Raw genomic sequence first — 18,066 nt, forward strand, 5'->3', positions numbered from 1 at the left:
TACATATTCTCACCATGGTAACAGATGAATGTGTGGGTCTTATCACACTTCTCATCCACCCATAATGTCCTGTTATTCAATATTGCACAGTTCTCAGATGGGGATGAACCATTTCTTTCACTTTCAGCCCACTGATTCAGATTCTCATGGTACTCCACCCCTGGCAGAGACCAGTGCCACGTCCTTTTTTCTTTTCCCAGGTTGCTCTGCAGCCCAATCCAGACTTCCACATGTTTCCCTGCACAGTCACTGAGTCTCTCGGCGTCTGTCATGTCATACACTGTGGCCAGGTCAGTGTAAGTACTGTTGCAATAGCCCCGGGCCTCATCCCAGGTCATATTTTGTCTAATAAAGTGGTACTCCTGGAGGTGACACATGAAGAAGGAACATGGACCTAAAGACAAAAACATATTGTTCAGTGTTGATGGCAAGAATCTCATTATCAAATCAAAAGTAGGCCCCACAGCACAGTGGTGTGAGCTGTCCAGCTGTTTTATGAGTCCAGATTAAACTGAAGTCATTTTAACTAAAAACTGGAGCAGTAGTACTGCAGTAGTACTGCAGCAGAGCTGGTAAGATGATCCACTTACCCATCAGAATGAGCAGGAACAGACTCCACTGCATCTTTGCTCTGTTAGACGAGTGCAGTTAGTGTGCAGTGATGCAAACACGATGGTGCTGACAGCTCGTCTCTGCTGGATGAAATACACTTACTTCATTGTTCAGGTGAAAAAAAAAAAAAAACTACCTCTCCTTCCAGGATACAAAGTTTAGGTCCAATAAAGAGGATGAACACATGATGGCAGGAAATATGCAAATCATGGTCCAACCAGGACTAACAGTGCACATTCATAGAGGATTCAACAAACCAGAATAAATAAACTGTGTGGAAGCTTGTTTTTTCTGCTTCAGTCATAATTAGTTATTTTTACTTTCATAAATGTACAGGTGATACACTAAAGAGTTTCAAAGAAGTTTAAAAGCTAAAAAATGAAATAACACAGTAAAATGCAAATACTTATAATATATATACATATATCATCTACATATAATATAGATTCAATACAAAAATGTTAAATAAAAGCAGTGAAGGGCAAAAAGCTCTGAGAACATATTGGATATATCTGTCTATTGGATACATGTACTGTCCAGTTTATACTTACATCTGGTGCTTTCTTGCCTCTTCGCCTCGCTCTGACGTCCCTCCTCGATGTGCTGATGCTGACGGCGCTCAGTAATGTGTCGCATGCTCTGTCGACACGGCGATCTCTTGCAGCCACCTCGAGGTCAGCATTTGAATATGAAAATGCAATAAGTTTCAGATCTCTGCTGCGACCAGAGGGATCCATTGACGACGACCACAAGTCTCGATCAGCTGGGCGACGAGGTCGTTTACATAATGCAATGGACAACAAACAGAGAGAGAAAACGCTGGACTGTTGACTGTCCAACATGCCATTGCCACTTATGGGGAAAATAAACTGGATTTTAATGAGTGGGCAGGGGCGACCCAGCGCTCGCACTCACCATGGGCCCCCCTGTTTATACAGCTTTTAAACTCTCAGGTAAGATTTCATATCATCTGCCATGATCTTGCACACTCTGGAGGCGTTGTGGTGTCCTCACAGTCTGCCTCACCCCCCCCCCTTCGCTATTGGTAATTTAGTCCTATAATTGTTCTTGTTTTTGAAACACGGAGGGAAGCGATGTTTCAAAAATGCTTAAACTGATAATTAAATAGAGATATTTGACATAGAAAAATCACATATTATCATTATTATTATTATTATTATGACTATCAGTTCAAGTGACCCTTAAAAGGATGACAACAGGAGGGTTCTTTTGGATGAACAAATGCTGAGTTCTAATTTCACGGCCATGAAACTTGACATAAACTTTTCTGTAATAATAATAATGATGATGATATGGTCAAATTCAAATTCTTAGATGAGCAGATGGTCATGGTGTGACGCCTGAAATGACTTAGTTGTCTGAAGCCGTAATTCTGAGTCGTCCGCACAAAGTAAAGAGCACATTTGACGTGAATTATCAAGCACTCTACATTTGTCTACGGGATTTTCATTCATTTAAACTCAACTGCGAGTGTACTACACAAAGTATGCATTCATTAGGACAACATACGATTCCTATTCCACTTTGCTGAGCGTCTTTCAGGCAATCTGTCGGCATGCTTTTTGAAGTAAGTTTAACTAGTGAGAATTTACAGTATCTAACTTGTATTCTAATGTCAAACACAGCTGACGCATCACAAAAACATCTGTACTGGCAGCTAAAGTAAAACGTCACGTGATTTTATAGTGAAATATTCATGCAAATACAAGTCATGTGTTCTGGGTACATGATATCTTGAACAAAGTCAACCCAAAATGCTCACTTCCTACACAGCTGTTGGTTTCATTCTTGAGGTCTAGTTTGGACTAAAGCCACATTTGGATGGGATTAGTATCACAGGCAAAGGTGGGAAAGAAAATATTCACTTTGCCCACAATTTAACTAATAATTCACGATGGCATAAACCACCAACAACATCCACAATGGCTCAGTTATTTCTCTTGACGTCCCAGCGGCCCACCCGCGGACTGTACGAGTAGTTAACGTTGTTTATTGTTCTTCCTGTCTATTGACATGGACGCTATGTTTACGTTTATAGTCATATTATACACCAACAGCAGACAAACAATCGTTTTTAAAATTGAGGCAACTCACTGGTGACGTCTGTCAGTGATCCACAGATCGGAAACACTCCAACAAAACCGTTCAGCTAACATCGACAAAGGTCCAGACGATCCACTGCTGTAAAAATATTTAGTTCAAAAAAATGATCAAATCCACAGAAAGAGGTTTTCTCCTTTGAAATTAGCGGGTGACCTGCTCGTCTTGTGCTTGTCCTCTGTGTTTTCCATGTTACAATTTCCAGAAATGCATACAGACGGGCGCCATCTTGTCTCCAGTTACTCCTCAGGTTTTCAATGACACCCCACTTGACCAATCACAATCTGCCATATGAAGCTTAGCAGGTGCCTCCTTCACTTGTTCTGTGTGAAGTTTGAGCCAATCGCAACTGATGTTGCAGATGACTAACGCTTCGAATAGCCAATGAAATCTGAACACGCTATTAAGCCAGCTCATTAGGTTATTTACAGCTCTGAACACCTCAAATCAAGGATTTCAGTGAAAATAGGGACAATACACATGGTTTAAAGTGATACATGTAGGTAAATATCCTCAATATAAATATATATGGGTATATAGCTCAAATATGAATATAGATGAACAAAATTTAGATTTCATTAATATAAATATGCATTATTATGTAGACACATTTAATAAATTGCCTTTTTGGAGACCTCTTCAATAAACCATTAGAGAAAACATGGATATATTTGGTTAGTTTTTCTCCATTTCTGACATATTCTACCAATTGGTCACCCTAAATCTTAAACCTCATTAATAAATGTTAAAATTATTCAGAAAAGAGGAAAAAAGAAGATATAAGAAGACCCTATTGCTCAGAAAATCAACAAAATCAACAGCGCCACTATGGGAACTCTCAATTAATTTGCCTGTCACCATAACTCTACCATGATGACTTAGAAACCAGATCATTTGCCGACAAATTTAATGTGATTTTAGTCATTTGGTGTCAACACCAAATACTCCTCTTTGTCTCCATCTGGTGACCACAAAATGCCACTGTCCCTGCTTTCGTTTTGAAAGGAGGAGGAGGGGTTAACCAGAACAACTCTTCACTTCTGGGACTCAGAAGAAGGTTTAAGATTTATTACTGCTGTGGCTGAGCCTGCACTGAGCCTGTGTGAGGGACAGTCTGGTTAGAAATTAAAGGGATAGATAACCGTCGGTTTATATGGAGGCTTTTTCATGTCAAAATGTTACTACCTGTAAAATAGGGGTGTGCCATTTCATAATGTTCTATAATACCAGTGTGAATTATTTTAAAAGTTTAAAATACATAATGATAAGATATCAAAATTTTGATAATCCTGATGTGATGTATTGGAGATTCAGAAAGAAAGAAAGAAAGAAAGAAAGAAAGAAAGAAAGAAAGAAAGAAAGAAAGAAAGAAAGAAAGAAAGAAAAGAAATTCCACACTATAAAAAGTTTGTAAAATTTTCAAATGAACATCACAATCAGATGTGTTAGTAACTTCATTATAGGTTGTGACTCCTACATTTCCCAGAATGCCGTTCAAAGAACCTAGAAAACATACAGTAGCTTCTTGACAAATGATACACCACGAAAAACAGAGTGAGTTAATGAAAACAAGCTGGTGAGTTGGAGGGTTTTAGACTTTGGAACAGATGAAATTAAACTTCTCCATATCACTCTTTTTGAACCACTTATGTTCCCCTCCTCTGGCCATGGCTCCAGAAAAGTAACAGTCTTCACTCTCTTCACCTGAATCCCAGTTCCTATAGCCGACAACCTCGTCACTGACCCAGAACCAGAAGTCCAGAGTGCAGGTGTAGCGCAGGCCCAGCCAGACGAAGGCAGACGAGGCCCTCTCTGCTCGCTCTTGGACCCATCTCTGCTCCTTAAGGTTGGTGATGGAGACCAGGTCATTGTAGTTCTCTCTGCAGTGATTCAAGGCCTCCTCCCAGGTCTTGTTTTCTTTGATCAGGATCATTTTATCTGTCGTGGATCACATTAAAACCAACACCAAACAGAATCCAGGTGTGAAATCCTGTGTTTAGAGATATGTTCACCACTGAAATAAATTCAATAAAAAATGCATCACTGAAAAGTAGAAATGGTGTAAATTCAGCTCCTCTGATTCCAGTGCTGCTCCTACAGGAGAAAACAGCTGAGGCAGACCTTTGTAAAACTCACCTTCATAGCAGAAGAAGGGCTTTCTTTCACCACAATCACCAGAGCTCCATTTTCCAGATCCGTCCGACACAGTCATTGCACATTTCCTGATTTCATCCTCTTTAAATAACTGCAGATCCCAGTTTCTGAAAGAGAAATTGCTCCCATCTGACCACTTCCAGGTGTCTCTGAACAGGCCGATCCACACGAATCTGCTGTTTCTCTTCTCGTTCTTGAATTCATCGTTTTCTAACTGCCGTCCGCTGACCAGGTCGGTGTGATGCTCCCTGCAGTAGCTCTGGGCCTGAGGCCACGTCATGCTCATGTTGATAAAATGGAATTTCTCATTTGATTCCTTACTTTCTGTGGAGCAAACAGAAAAACTTTCATCACCGTGTATGTTTTGAGGAAATACACATCCTATCAAGTCATTGAGTCTCATAAAATACTTCTTTTTTTTACCAATTACAGGTAAACCACTGAATGATTTCTGGATTCTAGTGCAGCTCAGAAACTGGCAGAGTAATCACATAATGTGATGTAGAAGTTAGATTAATGGTTACATATTCTCACCATGGTAACAGATGAATGTGTGGGTCTTATCACACTCAGTGTCCATCCATTTTCTGTTTATTATCAACACACATGTCTGAGGAACTTGTGACATATCATCATTTGGTTCACTGTCATCCCACTGATCCTGATCCTCATGGTACTCCACCTCTGGCAGAGACCAGTGCCACATTCTGTTTTCTCTTCCTGGGTTGCTCTGCAGCCCAATCCAGGCTTCCTCTTGTCTCCCTGCACAGTCACTGAGTCTCTCAGCATCTGTCATGTCATACACTGTGGCCAGGTCAGTGTATTTCGCTCTGCAAAACTCCCGGGCGTCATTCCAGGTCCTATGGGATCCAAAGAAGTGGTACTCATGGAGGTGACACATGAAGGAGGAACACTGACCTAAAATCAGAGAAAAGTAATGTTCAGTGTTGATGCTGGTAGCAAGAATCTCATTATCAAATCCACACGAACAGCATACCACTTACATCATGCCCTTTAGTATTTTTTTATGTTAGTAATGTTTATTGATCCAGGAAGTCACATTGGGATTAAAATCTCTTTTCTAAGACAGACCTGAGAACAAGCAGGAACCAAACAATTACACAATAAACAATAACTCTGCCTCAATTATTTGACTTTATATGGATAAGAAGAGTGAGCTGTCCAGCTGTTGCATGAGTCCAGATTAAACTGCGTCTGAGTCATTTTAGTTAAAAACTGGAGCAGTAGTACTGCAGTAGTACTGCAGTAGAGCTGGTAAGATGATCAACTTACCCATCAGTATGAGCAGAAACAGACTCCACTGCATCTTGGCTCTGTTAGACGAAACTGACGTATGAAGCAAACATGATGGTGTTAGCAGGTTTATGGAAACAGTGAAACTCTTTCAACTGGTGAGAAAGAGGGAAGTCAGTTTGTGAGTTGTTCACATTTAGAATTAAAGCTCCTTCAGCCCATGAAAATGTGTGATTTCAGTAAAATACAGATATCTTTATTTTTGTCAGTAAAATGCAGATAATCAAAAGCACTGGGCGTGGACACAATAACAAGAACATCAGTGCATTACAACACAACAGTCCTGCAGTAACTCTTCTAGGAGCTTATAATTTTCTGAAGTTTGTCTTTTTAGTCTGAAGTTTGTGTTTGTATGAAGAGGATTTCACCGAGCTGCAGTGAAGGCATCGTGACAGAAAGGAAATTTCACACTGAAGCGTCAGTAACTTGATTTGGGTCCTCAGACTGAATTATTCACTGTATCTCTGTACTTTTTGGAAAATGTAGCTCAACACACAGTCTTAGCTATTATTACAAAATAAAATCACAAGTAACGTGAACCATTTAGAAGAGTATAATCTCTTTTTCAGGTGTTGGTATTTTATCATTAGAGTGAAGTTACGACTACATAACTGTTGAAATCACGCTCCTTCGCAGCAGCCACCGTTACCTGTTCTCACCACCAGAGCGCAGTGTTGCACCTTGCCGTGAGCTCTACAGGCGTTCCCTCCACACAACGCCGTGAGCTGTAAATATGACTGTTTCCTGTCTCAAAAATCACAGCTGCCACATTAAACAGTGAACACACACAGCAAACTAAAAGGAGAAAACTTTCAATTCAATTAAAATACGCGCCATGTGGTTCGGGTCAAAAACATGCAGTTTGAAGCTGTCAAAGGAAAAATCAGTATCCCAATACTTTCACAATAAAAGAATTGAAGTGCTGCGTCATCAATATGGCAGCTTCACATGAGGAGAAGAGGCTGATGGTGGCAGAAAATCAGTTAGAGGAAGACCTCCTCCCTGCAGCCTTTTTCATTGTAATATATGTATATATATTATTTAATCTTTAAGTTTTTCAGTTTGTGTTCAAAAATATTATTATTATTATACATTTGGTTCATAAGACAGAATGAAATAAGTGAGTAAATGCAGATAAAGAACCTGACATTGGAAAATAATTCAGTTCTCCTTTAAACTGCTCTGCTCTTGACTTACAAAAACGAACGTGGCTAAAAATAAAGGAGGAAAATGGTGTTGAGAAAAATTAAAAAATATCTATTCAGAATCACTTTGACAAAAATCCATTTTGATTTCAAAGCTTCTGGAATGAAATAAAAGTATTATTTGTATTTCTAACTCTAAGGAAGCATGAATGAATTAAAAAGCTGAGTTTTAACATGCTGAAAAAGAATTTAAAATTTAAACAAATCATGTGTCAAGATGTCTTTCCAGAAGCAGTGAGCCCATTTTAAGTGGGATAATCAAAATAACCACACAGTGTTCTGATTGGAAGTATTTTTTGGGTAATTTAACAAAAAAAATGTTCAGCAAGTTATAATAGTTAGAATAAAGCCTCTTGACAGGTAGCATTTACTTAAAAAGCATTGAATTTGATGTCAGTATACTGGCAGCTGTTTTTGTTAAAACATTTTTTGTCAAAACTTTCAGTTTTACTTGAATTCATTGATTGCATTCTATAAAGTAGATCAGCGTCTGAACTCACCTGTTGTCCGATGTCTCTCTGATGAGAACTGCTCAGTTTCTTTGTCCTGGTTGTCACATCAACATCAGCATTTGAATATTAAAATACTGAGATCTTTATCATTGCCAGGACGCTTTCCATTGTTTACAAGAATACGTCCACTTCCTGCATGATGTATTACGCAAACAAATGTACAATACAGAAAATGCAGCCTGCAAAAATAAAGCCGTTTTTTGGAGTTTGAAAGAATTCAGGCACCTCGGGGGGGAAGTGTTTCACTTGCTTCATATATGCTTCATTATTTGACCACAGGAGATGCATGAAGCATTTTATTAGGACTGCACATTTCAGACACATCTGACACTCAACAGTTGAAATAAAAAAAAAACTTGCAGGCTACGTGAGCGGTTACAGTATTTTACAGTGAGATAATCATGCAAATATAAAACAATGCACTTTAAAGACAAAACATAAAATCACGCTGAAGTCTGTATATTTGTCAAAAATGACACCAGTTATTAAAAGCAATGAAAGGCTTTACAAATACTCTTGTGTATGTCATGTATGTCTCCTCTGTAGTTGTTTTTACTGCCTATTCGTTCTGCTTGTTCTTTGTTCTGAATCTCCTTTTTATTCTTGCTGTTGTAACAAGTGAATTCCCCCAGCCTGGGATAAGTAGTTTTATCTTATCTTATCTTATCTTATCTTATCTTATCTTATCTTATCTTATCTTATCTTATCTTATCTTTATTTTACAGTGCAAGTTTAATCCAACAGATTTACACTTTTCCTCAGTAATTTATCTTGTTGTCTCAAGAAATCATGCTGATTTCTCTGGATAACAAGATTATTTTTCACAAAAAACAACTTCACAAGATCCATAAGAGTGGACCCTGACACACACACACACACACACACACACACACACACACACACACACACACACACACACACACACTTGCTGTTTGTTGTGAGATGGTGATTTGATATGAGGGTATTTACAGTCTGACTCCTCGTAAGGAATAGTCTCACGTACAGCTGACAGCTTAGAGCAGCTGTGTTTCTGTCCAGCGCAGCTAAAAGACTTTTCATTGGCAGGGTGGAACTGGAAAAGACACTGCTCACACTCCTGTTTGACTGGTATGATAGAGTGTGAATATAAATAAGACTGAAGCAGAGTCTGATGTGTTGATCAATGGTCACTGACATTTCCTTCTTAACATCAGTTGCTACAGCTGTGCTATGCATGCTGGCACTCCTGATCTCTGATAAGCTTTGGCACCTTGCACAAACACCTTTTTCACACTTATTTCACTCATTCCGGTTATGTGGCGTTTCCCCTTTGTTCCCAGGGTGTCGTTTTACAGTAATTCACCGTCTCATCATATCGGTGCCTGGGAGTCGAGATTCACTGGCAGTAGTAAGTGAGGACGTTCTGCTGGTTCCCTCGGATCAGCACGGCGGGGCAGTGCAGGCCACAGGTCAGAGTATCCAGCCAGGCCATGTACAGAGCACTGGGGCAGTCGCTGTGTGGCACAGGAAGGCTCCTGGAAAAACCATCACATTTCCATGAGCAAAACCAACAAACACTGCCGTGTCTTCACATATGATGAAAACATCACCAAAGTCAAAACAGTGCACGCAAACCAAACGCATCTTTTTGTAAAACAATATTCGCACCTGCACGTCAGAATTAATCCTTTTCTCTAAAAAGGTTAAATGATGATTATAACACATGGTTTGACTCCTTAATTCCAGTCAAAAGCGATCTTAATGCGTCAGAATATCAGAATCATAAAGCCTTTATATATATATATATGTAAAGATATTTTAGACATTAGTGTGCTTCTAACTACGTTGCAACGGGCCTTTTCCTGTGATGAAGATAATATCCTCATTCACAACCTCAAAACATTCCAACAAACTGAACTGAAACAAAGACGAGCAAAAACCAACACATCTAACGTGCTGCATTCTTTCTCTCGGTCAGAGGTGCAGGATCTCTGCCATTCTACCATGTGCATGAAATATGCTCCATTTGCAGTAAATCTGATGAGCCTTTATGTAATCTATTCATTAATATGACCTGATAATGTAAACTGCATACTCACACAAGCACGAGAGCAGCGTGCTGTGAATTCCTCCGGATGATTTCATTCAGCCTCACTTTTCTCTCAGACTGTGAAATAAATGTAAGAAACAGTAAAGAACCGAGGGGCTTCATACACAGAGTTCACTCTCAGTGGGTGACATCAGCGTGATGTTGCACATGAATGATGCACACAACCACATACCTTAAGTTTGAAGGCCTCAAACTCTTTGTCTGATATTTTCCACGGGGTGCTTCCTCTCAGTTCCTGCACTGAGACGCCTTCCTGCTGTTCATCATACATCCTGAAGGGGGCGACACTGTCCACAAACCTACTCAAACTGAGAAGCAGCAAGAACAAAAGATATCAGTTTTTCTGTGCATGGTGACTGACGACAGTGAGCTGGAAGGTTTTGCAGACATACTTCTTGGTATGTGGACGCTTCTCGCTGTCCGTCATGACTGTGACATCGTTAAAATCCAAACGAAACCTCTTCAGCAGAGCGATCATCCTACAAGAAAGAGCAAACAAAGTCTAAAAACATCAGTGAACCATCATGCACCCTGTTATATACTGCAGCAGAAAAGTGTCCATGAACTGGTGTAAGAAATGTTCATGCACGGCACAAAATACTCACTACACAATCGATCAACCTGATCAAAGAAATGCATGGGATTTAATATGAAACAAATAAAATTGTATGAACGCAGATCATTGCATGTCTCGCTGGACTGCAGATCATCAAGCAGTGTATTCCAGACTTTTCACAAGATATGGAGTTTTGATTTCTTTGGTTTTTAATTGTACAGAGTAACATTGTGAGTTACATTATTATTCACGTATCCCTGAAGCTAAAACAGAGAACACCTACTTGCTGCGTCCTTCTTCCATGTTTTGTTCATCTCCTACGATGAAGACTCTGACCTTACTGCGGTGCCAGCGCTTTCTCCTGGTGAGGAGGTAAGGCACCAGCAGAGTCAGACCTTAAAAGAGAAGAAGAAGAAGAGAAAGGAGAAGCAGAGACATACTGCAGCTAAGAAAGAGGAGCCATGGTAAATGTATTTTTAAGCTTGCCTGTGCGTAAGATAGAGGCAGCTCTCTCCACTGTCATAAATGACGGTGTCATATCATGTAAGTGGACATACAACTTGTGTGTTTTGCTTGTTTTGTCAGATGGAACCACTCCTCACACTCACCTCCATCATCAGCTATCCAGTAGACGTCGATGGTCTTCTTCCCCTGGTCGTTCTGAAACACCGTTTTGATCTGATCACTGTCGCCTTTATCAGAGATGTCATCAGCTGTAACAGCAAGAGGAGGAGTGAGATGTGAGGCCAAGAAGTAATGACATAATAAGATACCTTGAAAATTATTATTTTAAAAAAGCTTTATTTGCATTCAATTTATTCCATTATTAAGGGCAAGGAAACGCTTGATGGTACTATGGTTACCTGCAGTTTATCAAAGGACCAATGTGTGACATTAAGGAGGATCTATTGGCTGAGTTGGATTACAACATTCAGAAATATATTTTCATTAGTGTATAAAGATAAGACAGTCCTCTTCAACACAGTCCACCGTGATGTTCTGCTATGTTTCTACTGTAGCCCAGAGTGGACAAACCAAACAGTAGCTCTACAGAGTGCCTCGAGTTTTTTGGTCACCATTGGTCCTCCTGCACGCTTGCAAGGGAGCGGTGAGGTGAGGGGATTTCAGTTGGTTACAATCATCTCATCACTAGATGGCACTAAATCCTACACACTGGACCTTTAATAGACTTTTTACCTATAAATGAACATCTGTTATATTCAGTGTGCAGTTATAATCAATGTGTGCAGCACAGAGAGAGCAAAGAGGCTGCTGATATGCTCAAAAGTATTGTAATCCACTGTGTATGTGCGCATACTGCTCACCTGATTCCCTCTCAGGAGATTGCTGGTCATCATTTTCAACAGATTCATCAGGCTCAAAGCCCTGGTTCACTGGAGGACAGACGATACATGCTTCACTAGCGTTTCTTCAGTTAAATGTTACATAAAGATGTCATGTTGGAGAGAACTGAAACAGATTATGAAATCTGGACTGCTTACCTTCAAAATCAAACTGGTCAAAGATGTCCAGCCCGTCCATCATCCTCAAGATACACAAACAGTAGTTGGAGTCGAAGGTATCACTGGAGAAAAGAAAAGCAAGAGAAGAGGAGTAAGTTAAGATGGGAGTTTAAATAATTAGTAACAATTATTCTTAAGAGTGAATTACATTAAGAAACCATAGGGGTGCCAAATTGCAAAAAATTCAATACACAATACACTTACTATATGGTGTTGATATAATCTTGAATGCTTTCAGGAGAACTGTCCTTCCAGTTCGCCTTGAAGCCCAGGACCAGTGTGTTGGGCTTCAGCTTGCCGAGACCAGAGGCCTTAGAAAAATGTCAAAAATGAGAGCAAAAATTATATTTAAAAACAGTATGCTATCTAAATAAAGTGCCATCTCTGGGGAAAGAAGCAAACTATTCCCCAAAAAGAGACGTTTTACCTGTAGCAGATGTCGAGCTCCAACTCTGAGGCTGTCTGCCGTGAAAGGCATATAAAAGGAGCGCACCTTCCTCTTGTTCATCCACTTCACCAACCAGTCCGTGGCATCCTGCGGGCGAGTCTGCCTGTCCTGCTCCTAGAGGAATCAGGAATTCATTATTATCTTTACCTAACAAGGAGAATTAATAGAGACACAAAAGCAAGCTGAACACGATTAGTAAAACATGATGAAAAGCTCCTGTAAGGATGCTAAGGATTGAACTGTTTCTGTAATGAAAAAGGATATAAATAATTTTTATTTTCTGTTCAGAAACTGAGACTGAATGACTGACCATTATTATGTCTCCACAGATCATGAGGCTTATATGTTTGGTGAAGGAGCCCACAAAGTCCACCAGGGCCGGTCGCTGGTTTGGTGGCCCAGTCAGGACGAGACACTGTGGTCTGAAAGAACACGGAGGAAGAGTCACTGAGTCACTGTAGAAATCAATACCAGCACCACTGATAACCATTTGTACAAGGTAAAATGTAAACACAGTCCTGTTCTACCAAATGATGCATATTATATCAGATTTTTGGGCTCTCACCTAAAGTTCTTCACATGATCCTCGACACCAGACAGCGAGAGGGAGTATGACAAAGCCATGTTGTATGTGCCTGCCTGGACTGACGAACCCCAGTTTACCTCTGTGAATGTCAAAACACATACAAGTGAGGCGGCTATGGAAGAGCTGAGAGCCAAAAATCACACAGTTCTGACTTACTCCACTCTGTAATCCAGGCTACATTTGTTTTAGACTCACTTGGCTTGTTGTAATTGACGTATCCAAACAGGAAGAAGATGATACAGAAGGTGATGAGAGCAGCCCACCAGGTAAACAGGAACATCAGCACCACAGAGATCACTGCTCCAAACAAAGCTGTCCATTTACTGTAGTAGTGAAATGATGGTCTCCAGCCTAAAGGGGAGAAATAGAAGGCTCTCAGGTGGTAGAAGACATAACCTCTAGCCAATTCTCTGTCCACTATGGCATTGATATTCTGCTTTGATGGGAATGTGGTGGGCTGGATGTGATGATCTGGGCTGGGTCCGGATCAACTTGTGGTTATGTCCGGACTGAGGACATGCTGGACCTTGAAGCAAAGGTTTAAGGAAAATACTGCATCCTGGTGGCCTCTGGATTTAAAAGGTACTAATCATGAATTGCAACACACCCAGCTCAAGCAAACCTGCTGACCCTTTTACGTCATTCCTTATCTTTATCCTTTTCCCTCAGTTCCTGATGATTGTCATGATTATCATTTATTAAGCCAATATTGATGGACAGGTAATGATGTACTGGTAGATTTGTGACACAAGCGCAGTAAAAAATGTCTGTATTTACAGAACAGGTAACAGTTATGAAAGACAGAACATTCTCATTGATAGAGATCCATTGTCTGATCTTTGAGTCTCAGAAGTAAAGGTGGAAGTGGAGTGAGAACATGGATGGGTGTGCAAAGTGCTGGACAATGACTCAGGCACCATGACCACAATGTTTCCATGACCCTAAACCTTAGCCATAGCAGCGGTCGTACAGAGAAGGTCATTTTGAAAGGTTAGGGTTAAGGTTGTGTGTAGTGTGTGGGGACGTAAATCACCAGGGGAGTTGGTGATTGAAGAATGAAAGCAGCTGAAGTTGATGAGGCTGTAGGAGCACAGGAAGAAGTTGGAGATCAAGGCTGCGATGGTATTCAATTCAGCTGTAGTGAGGAGAGAGAAATAAAAAACACATTACAAAACCAGGGCTGAATAAAGGTAATGACAAACTTTTTCAACATGTTTTTGTGAAGATATACACATATAACAAAAAAAAAATGTGAATCAATAATTCTAATAGTATTAGATCGCACCCACCAATGAGAATGAAGGCCACAGCAATGACGTAGCAGAGGATATAGGCCCGCAGTGGCTCATCATTTTTTCCATAACCCTTTGCAAAGAATCCAATGTATGGGTATATGTTGTCTCTACAAAGACACTGGCAAATAAGGCAGAAAAAAATAAGCTTAAAACCGAAAATGTGCATTATGCTGTTGTAACTTTTAGACTTTCCAAATGCTAAAGGATCATATGGACCAACTTCTGAAAGGGAAGTGTGTCATTTCACAGGGGTTGGATGCTCCAAAAAATCTATTCACTTTGTTACAGCCTCTTCTTTCACAATCGAAGTCTATGGGAAAACGTTTTTAAGTCCCTGGTGCATCACGTGATGTTGTAATTACATGGTTTGGCCAGCGTGTCAACTTGGCTTCAAAGAATTCTGATTTGATTCTGAATTTCTGATAATAAAAGAATGATTTATATTGATGTAGGAGCAGCTTATCATCAGGGTGCGGATGTGGTTTCTCACCTGAAAGACTTTAGGAGCAGAGACGAGGAAACCAAGGGCAGATGACAAGCTGGCTGCAAAGACACCAGCAGTGATGAGGTAGTAGAAACCTGAAATTTGGCCCAGTACCTGGTTGGAGCAGTCATTATTAAGAATGAATTTTTATGATAGCATATATCATGTTACAGGTATGAACAAGGTTGAGAAAAACAGATTCTAAACACCAACATTTAAGGAAAACACAGTACAACCCCGCATGAAGCTTTTTTCCATGACAGACTGAAAACTTTATGGATTGATTGGTACCTTTGAACTGTTGGCCAGACCATATTTACAAGACTGTGACTGGATGCAGTTGGTGAAGTTCCAGCCCAGGTTACATCCCATACCCACACAGCCGTCAGTGATGTTTCCAGTCAGAATGTCACTCATATTACCTGAGGCGTCCCGCAGCACACACGACGCTGGAGGAGAATGATGTCATAAATATTAGACTTATGATATAATGTAATATTACAGACTGTAGGTAGTGTTACACAATATCATTGGATGATAATGTAATGACTCTCTCGTGGTGATGCAGTATACTGATGACACTGCCCTTAATATGACGATAAATCCTCAGGTCCCATGCCTCCTGTGGCAGGACAGCCAAACTACCCAGCACCTCAAACAGCCCCTACTACCTCAGATAATGAGATACTAAATACAATATACAGCTTGTTGGATGAGTAGCTTACCAACAGTTGCAGAAATAACTAGATAGCTGAATGAAGTCCAGAAAATGGCCATGAGAGTGCCTTTGGGGATAGCAGTAGCAGGGTCCTGCAAAAGGAAACAATACACAAGTCAACATTGGCCTTGTCCATTTTGGTGGCTATGATGTAAGAAGTACAGTATCTCTGTTCTCCCTTTGTCTTCATACTTTGAGGTCTCCAGAGATGTTGGCTCCAGAAAGGATGCCAATGGCAGAGGGGAAGAAAATGGCAAACATCTGGAAAAAGCTGCCTTCAGGTCCTCTCCAGTCTGGTTTTAGGTTTGATATGAAGATCTCACCTGACGACAGAAAATAAAAAGATCCTACTGTTCTCTGATAAACTTAAGGTATATAAGTGCTAATGACATAACCTGCCAGAAGTTTGCTGTATTAAAAGGCACTAGTTTGTCCTGACAAGCCTGAACTCACTGCGGTATCTAAAAATGCCCTGGGCCTGTTTCTCTGGACTGGGAGGGATGATTGTGCCCACCAAGTAGTTGGAAAACGAGACCAAGAGAACTATAAAGAATAAAATCTGGGTCTGACAGACAGAGACAAATGAGAGAGATGAAAAAGCAAAAGTAAATGAAAGGTAAGATTTATGTGCCAAATCTAGCAAACAAAGTGAGATGTGTCAGCTCACCTTGGACTCCCACTCCATTCCAGCCAATGAAATGAGCAGAAGAAATGTCACTGTGATCACGCCCACAATACGGACATCATTGACTGCATCAACCATGACGACGCCAAACTCCTAAATTAATACAATCGCAGTGGCCATACATTAGAAATCAAGCATGAAGCGTATTGTCTGTAACAGTTAACAAAAGAAGAAGTCTGTTATGTTATGCCCAAGAAATCAGTGGAGAACTGCGAACATGGAGAACATGTGCTAACCAGGATTTCTACCTTGTCAAGTACCTGCTGTGTATGCTCATGGGTTATGTTAAACAAAATATTGAATATCATTTTTGGAGATTAATAAATACCTGCAATAGATCACGGACCACCTCTGCAAAGCCAACAGTGTTGAGGGCACAGGCCAGAGCATTGGCGAAGGAAAAGACCACCCCAATAGGTCCACCGATTTCAGGACCCAGAGAGCGCGAGATCATGAAATACGCCCCACCTGGGAGTGATGTTCAATCATAAAAATTAGATGGGCAGGGAGCATGGCTTTACACAGATTTTAAGTCACAGCAAATGACTGACCTGAGGTCACCCTCCCATTGGTGGCGATGGCAGAGATGGAGAGGGCAGTTACTGAGGTCACCGTCACAGACATCAGGATAATAAGCCAGGTCAACACTAAGATGAAACAAAGTATGAATGATAGCTACAAGGCTATATCAGTATTTCTGAATATTCCTTCTTAGGTTTCAAGGCCTCCTCCTCCATTTTATCCAGAGAATGGTCTGTTTCTGCTGCCTGTAGGCTCTCACATTATTGGCCATTGTTGGATGGTTGGCTGGATGCACTTATCTACAATATAAAGTCATTCTTGGATTACAATCTCTGTATTACATCTGCCAAGGAACTTATGTATTTGATCTAGTTTGTTATCATTGCATTGTCCCTCCATATCAGTTTTGATCGTCTTATCAATTAAAGTCATATATAGGAGGGTAAGACTGGAACAATGGCATGTTACTGCCACAAGAAGCTAACAAGAAATGACAGGGACTAATGATGGAGGGATGGATGAAGTGATGACTCACAAATGCCTGCCTGAGAAGTGATCAGTGATAGGCGCAGAAACAAGATGACTCCCCAGATATTCAGCATGCAACGAACCTGTGGCAAAAGTTCAATAAAACCAGCTCAGCAAATGTTTATAGAGTGATGTTTGTAGAACTGTTTCATATAGTGTTAAAACAATTGAAATAAGCAGTTTATGAAGCTTTTGTCTCTGTCTTGCAGTCTGAATGTTCACTGAAGTGTCGCTCACCATGACTCCAGTCACCCAGCCAAATCTAACAGGAACTTCCTCTTGACGAGGTTGTGAGTCCTCATTCCCGCCATCTGTCACTTGCAGAGTGCTGACTACTGAGTCTGTGCTGGTGTTTGCCACCTCCACCTCCTGACACTCCTGAAAAATACATTTTATACAAAGATAAATAGATGAAGTGCACTGCACAATCATGCAGTGATATACTCAGTTTGATAATGAAAATAATGGAGATTTAATGGATGTCAAATATCAATACGTCAAGTCATTGCTGCAAGTTAGATGCCGCTAAGTAAGGTGATGTAAGTGTCTGCGAGATTTGGTTCCCAGAAGTGGAATATCTACCTCAGATGCCCTCCGGAGAGCCTCAAGAGACGGTCGGCTCCTCGCCTGTTGGTGTGGCAGTGTGCTGGCGTAATGCTCCAGCTGTGGCACCAGGTCTAACGTGCTATAGAAGGAAGACCTCCGCTGCTCCAT

The 18,066-nt window shown here is 40.6% G+C and overlaps 1 protein-coding gene across 1 annotated transcript; it reads right to left on the reverse strand.

Moving 5' to 3' along the window:
• Positions 1-9,293: 9,293 nt before the first annotated feature.
• LOC139351358 (solute carrier family 12 member 3-like) lies at positions 9,294-18,066 on the reverse strand. Its single transcript, XM_070993211.1, has 26 exons — positions 17,935-18,066; positions 17,590-17,721; positions 17,360-17,435; positions 16,854-16,949; positions 16,631-16,770; positions 16,285-16,395; positions 16,071-16,182; positions 15,810-15,940; positions 15,625-15,709; positions 15,191-15,348; positions 14,906-15,013; positions 14,410-14,533; positions 14,154-14,255; positions 13,316-13,471; positions 13,100-13,199; positions 12,845-12,956; positions 12,514-12,648; positions 12,291-12,397; positions 12,066-12,148; positions 11,889-11,957; positions 11,172-11,276; positions 10,847-10,958; positions 10,400-10,486; positions 10,180-10,315; positions 9,997-10,064; positions 9,294-9,432 (listed from the first exon to the last, which is right to left on the reverse strand). Exons 1-26 carry the CDS (start codon positions 18,064-18,066, stop codon positions 9,294-9,296), a joined length of 2,916 nt encoding a protein of 971 aa, XP_070849312.1.

The sequence above is a fragment of the Chaetodon trifascialis genome, chromosome 23, assembly GCF_039877785.1.
Source record: "Chaetodon trifascialis isolate fChaTrf1 chromosome 23, fChaTrf1.hap1, whole genome shotgun sequence".
In the NCBI taxonomy this organism is placed as follows: domain Eukaryota; kingdom Metazoa; phylum Chordata; class Actinopteri; order Chaetodontiformes; family Chaetodontidae; genus Chaetodon; species Chaetodon trifascialis.

Coding starts and splice junctions, on each gene's coding strand:
- LOC139351358 (XM_070993211.1), bottom strand. CDS start 18,066: ATGGAGCAGCGGAGGTCTTCCTTCTATAGCACGTTAGACCTGGTGCCA. Junction 12,398..12,513: donor GAGCTCGACATCTGCTACAG/GTAAAACGTCTC, acceptor CATTTTTCTAAG/GCCTCTGGTCTCGGCAAGCT. Junction 10,487..10,846: donor ATGGAAGAAGGACGCAGCAA/GTAGGTGTTCTC, acceptor TCTTTCTTGTAG/GATGATCGCTCTGCTGAAGA.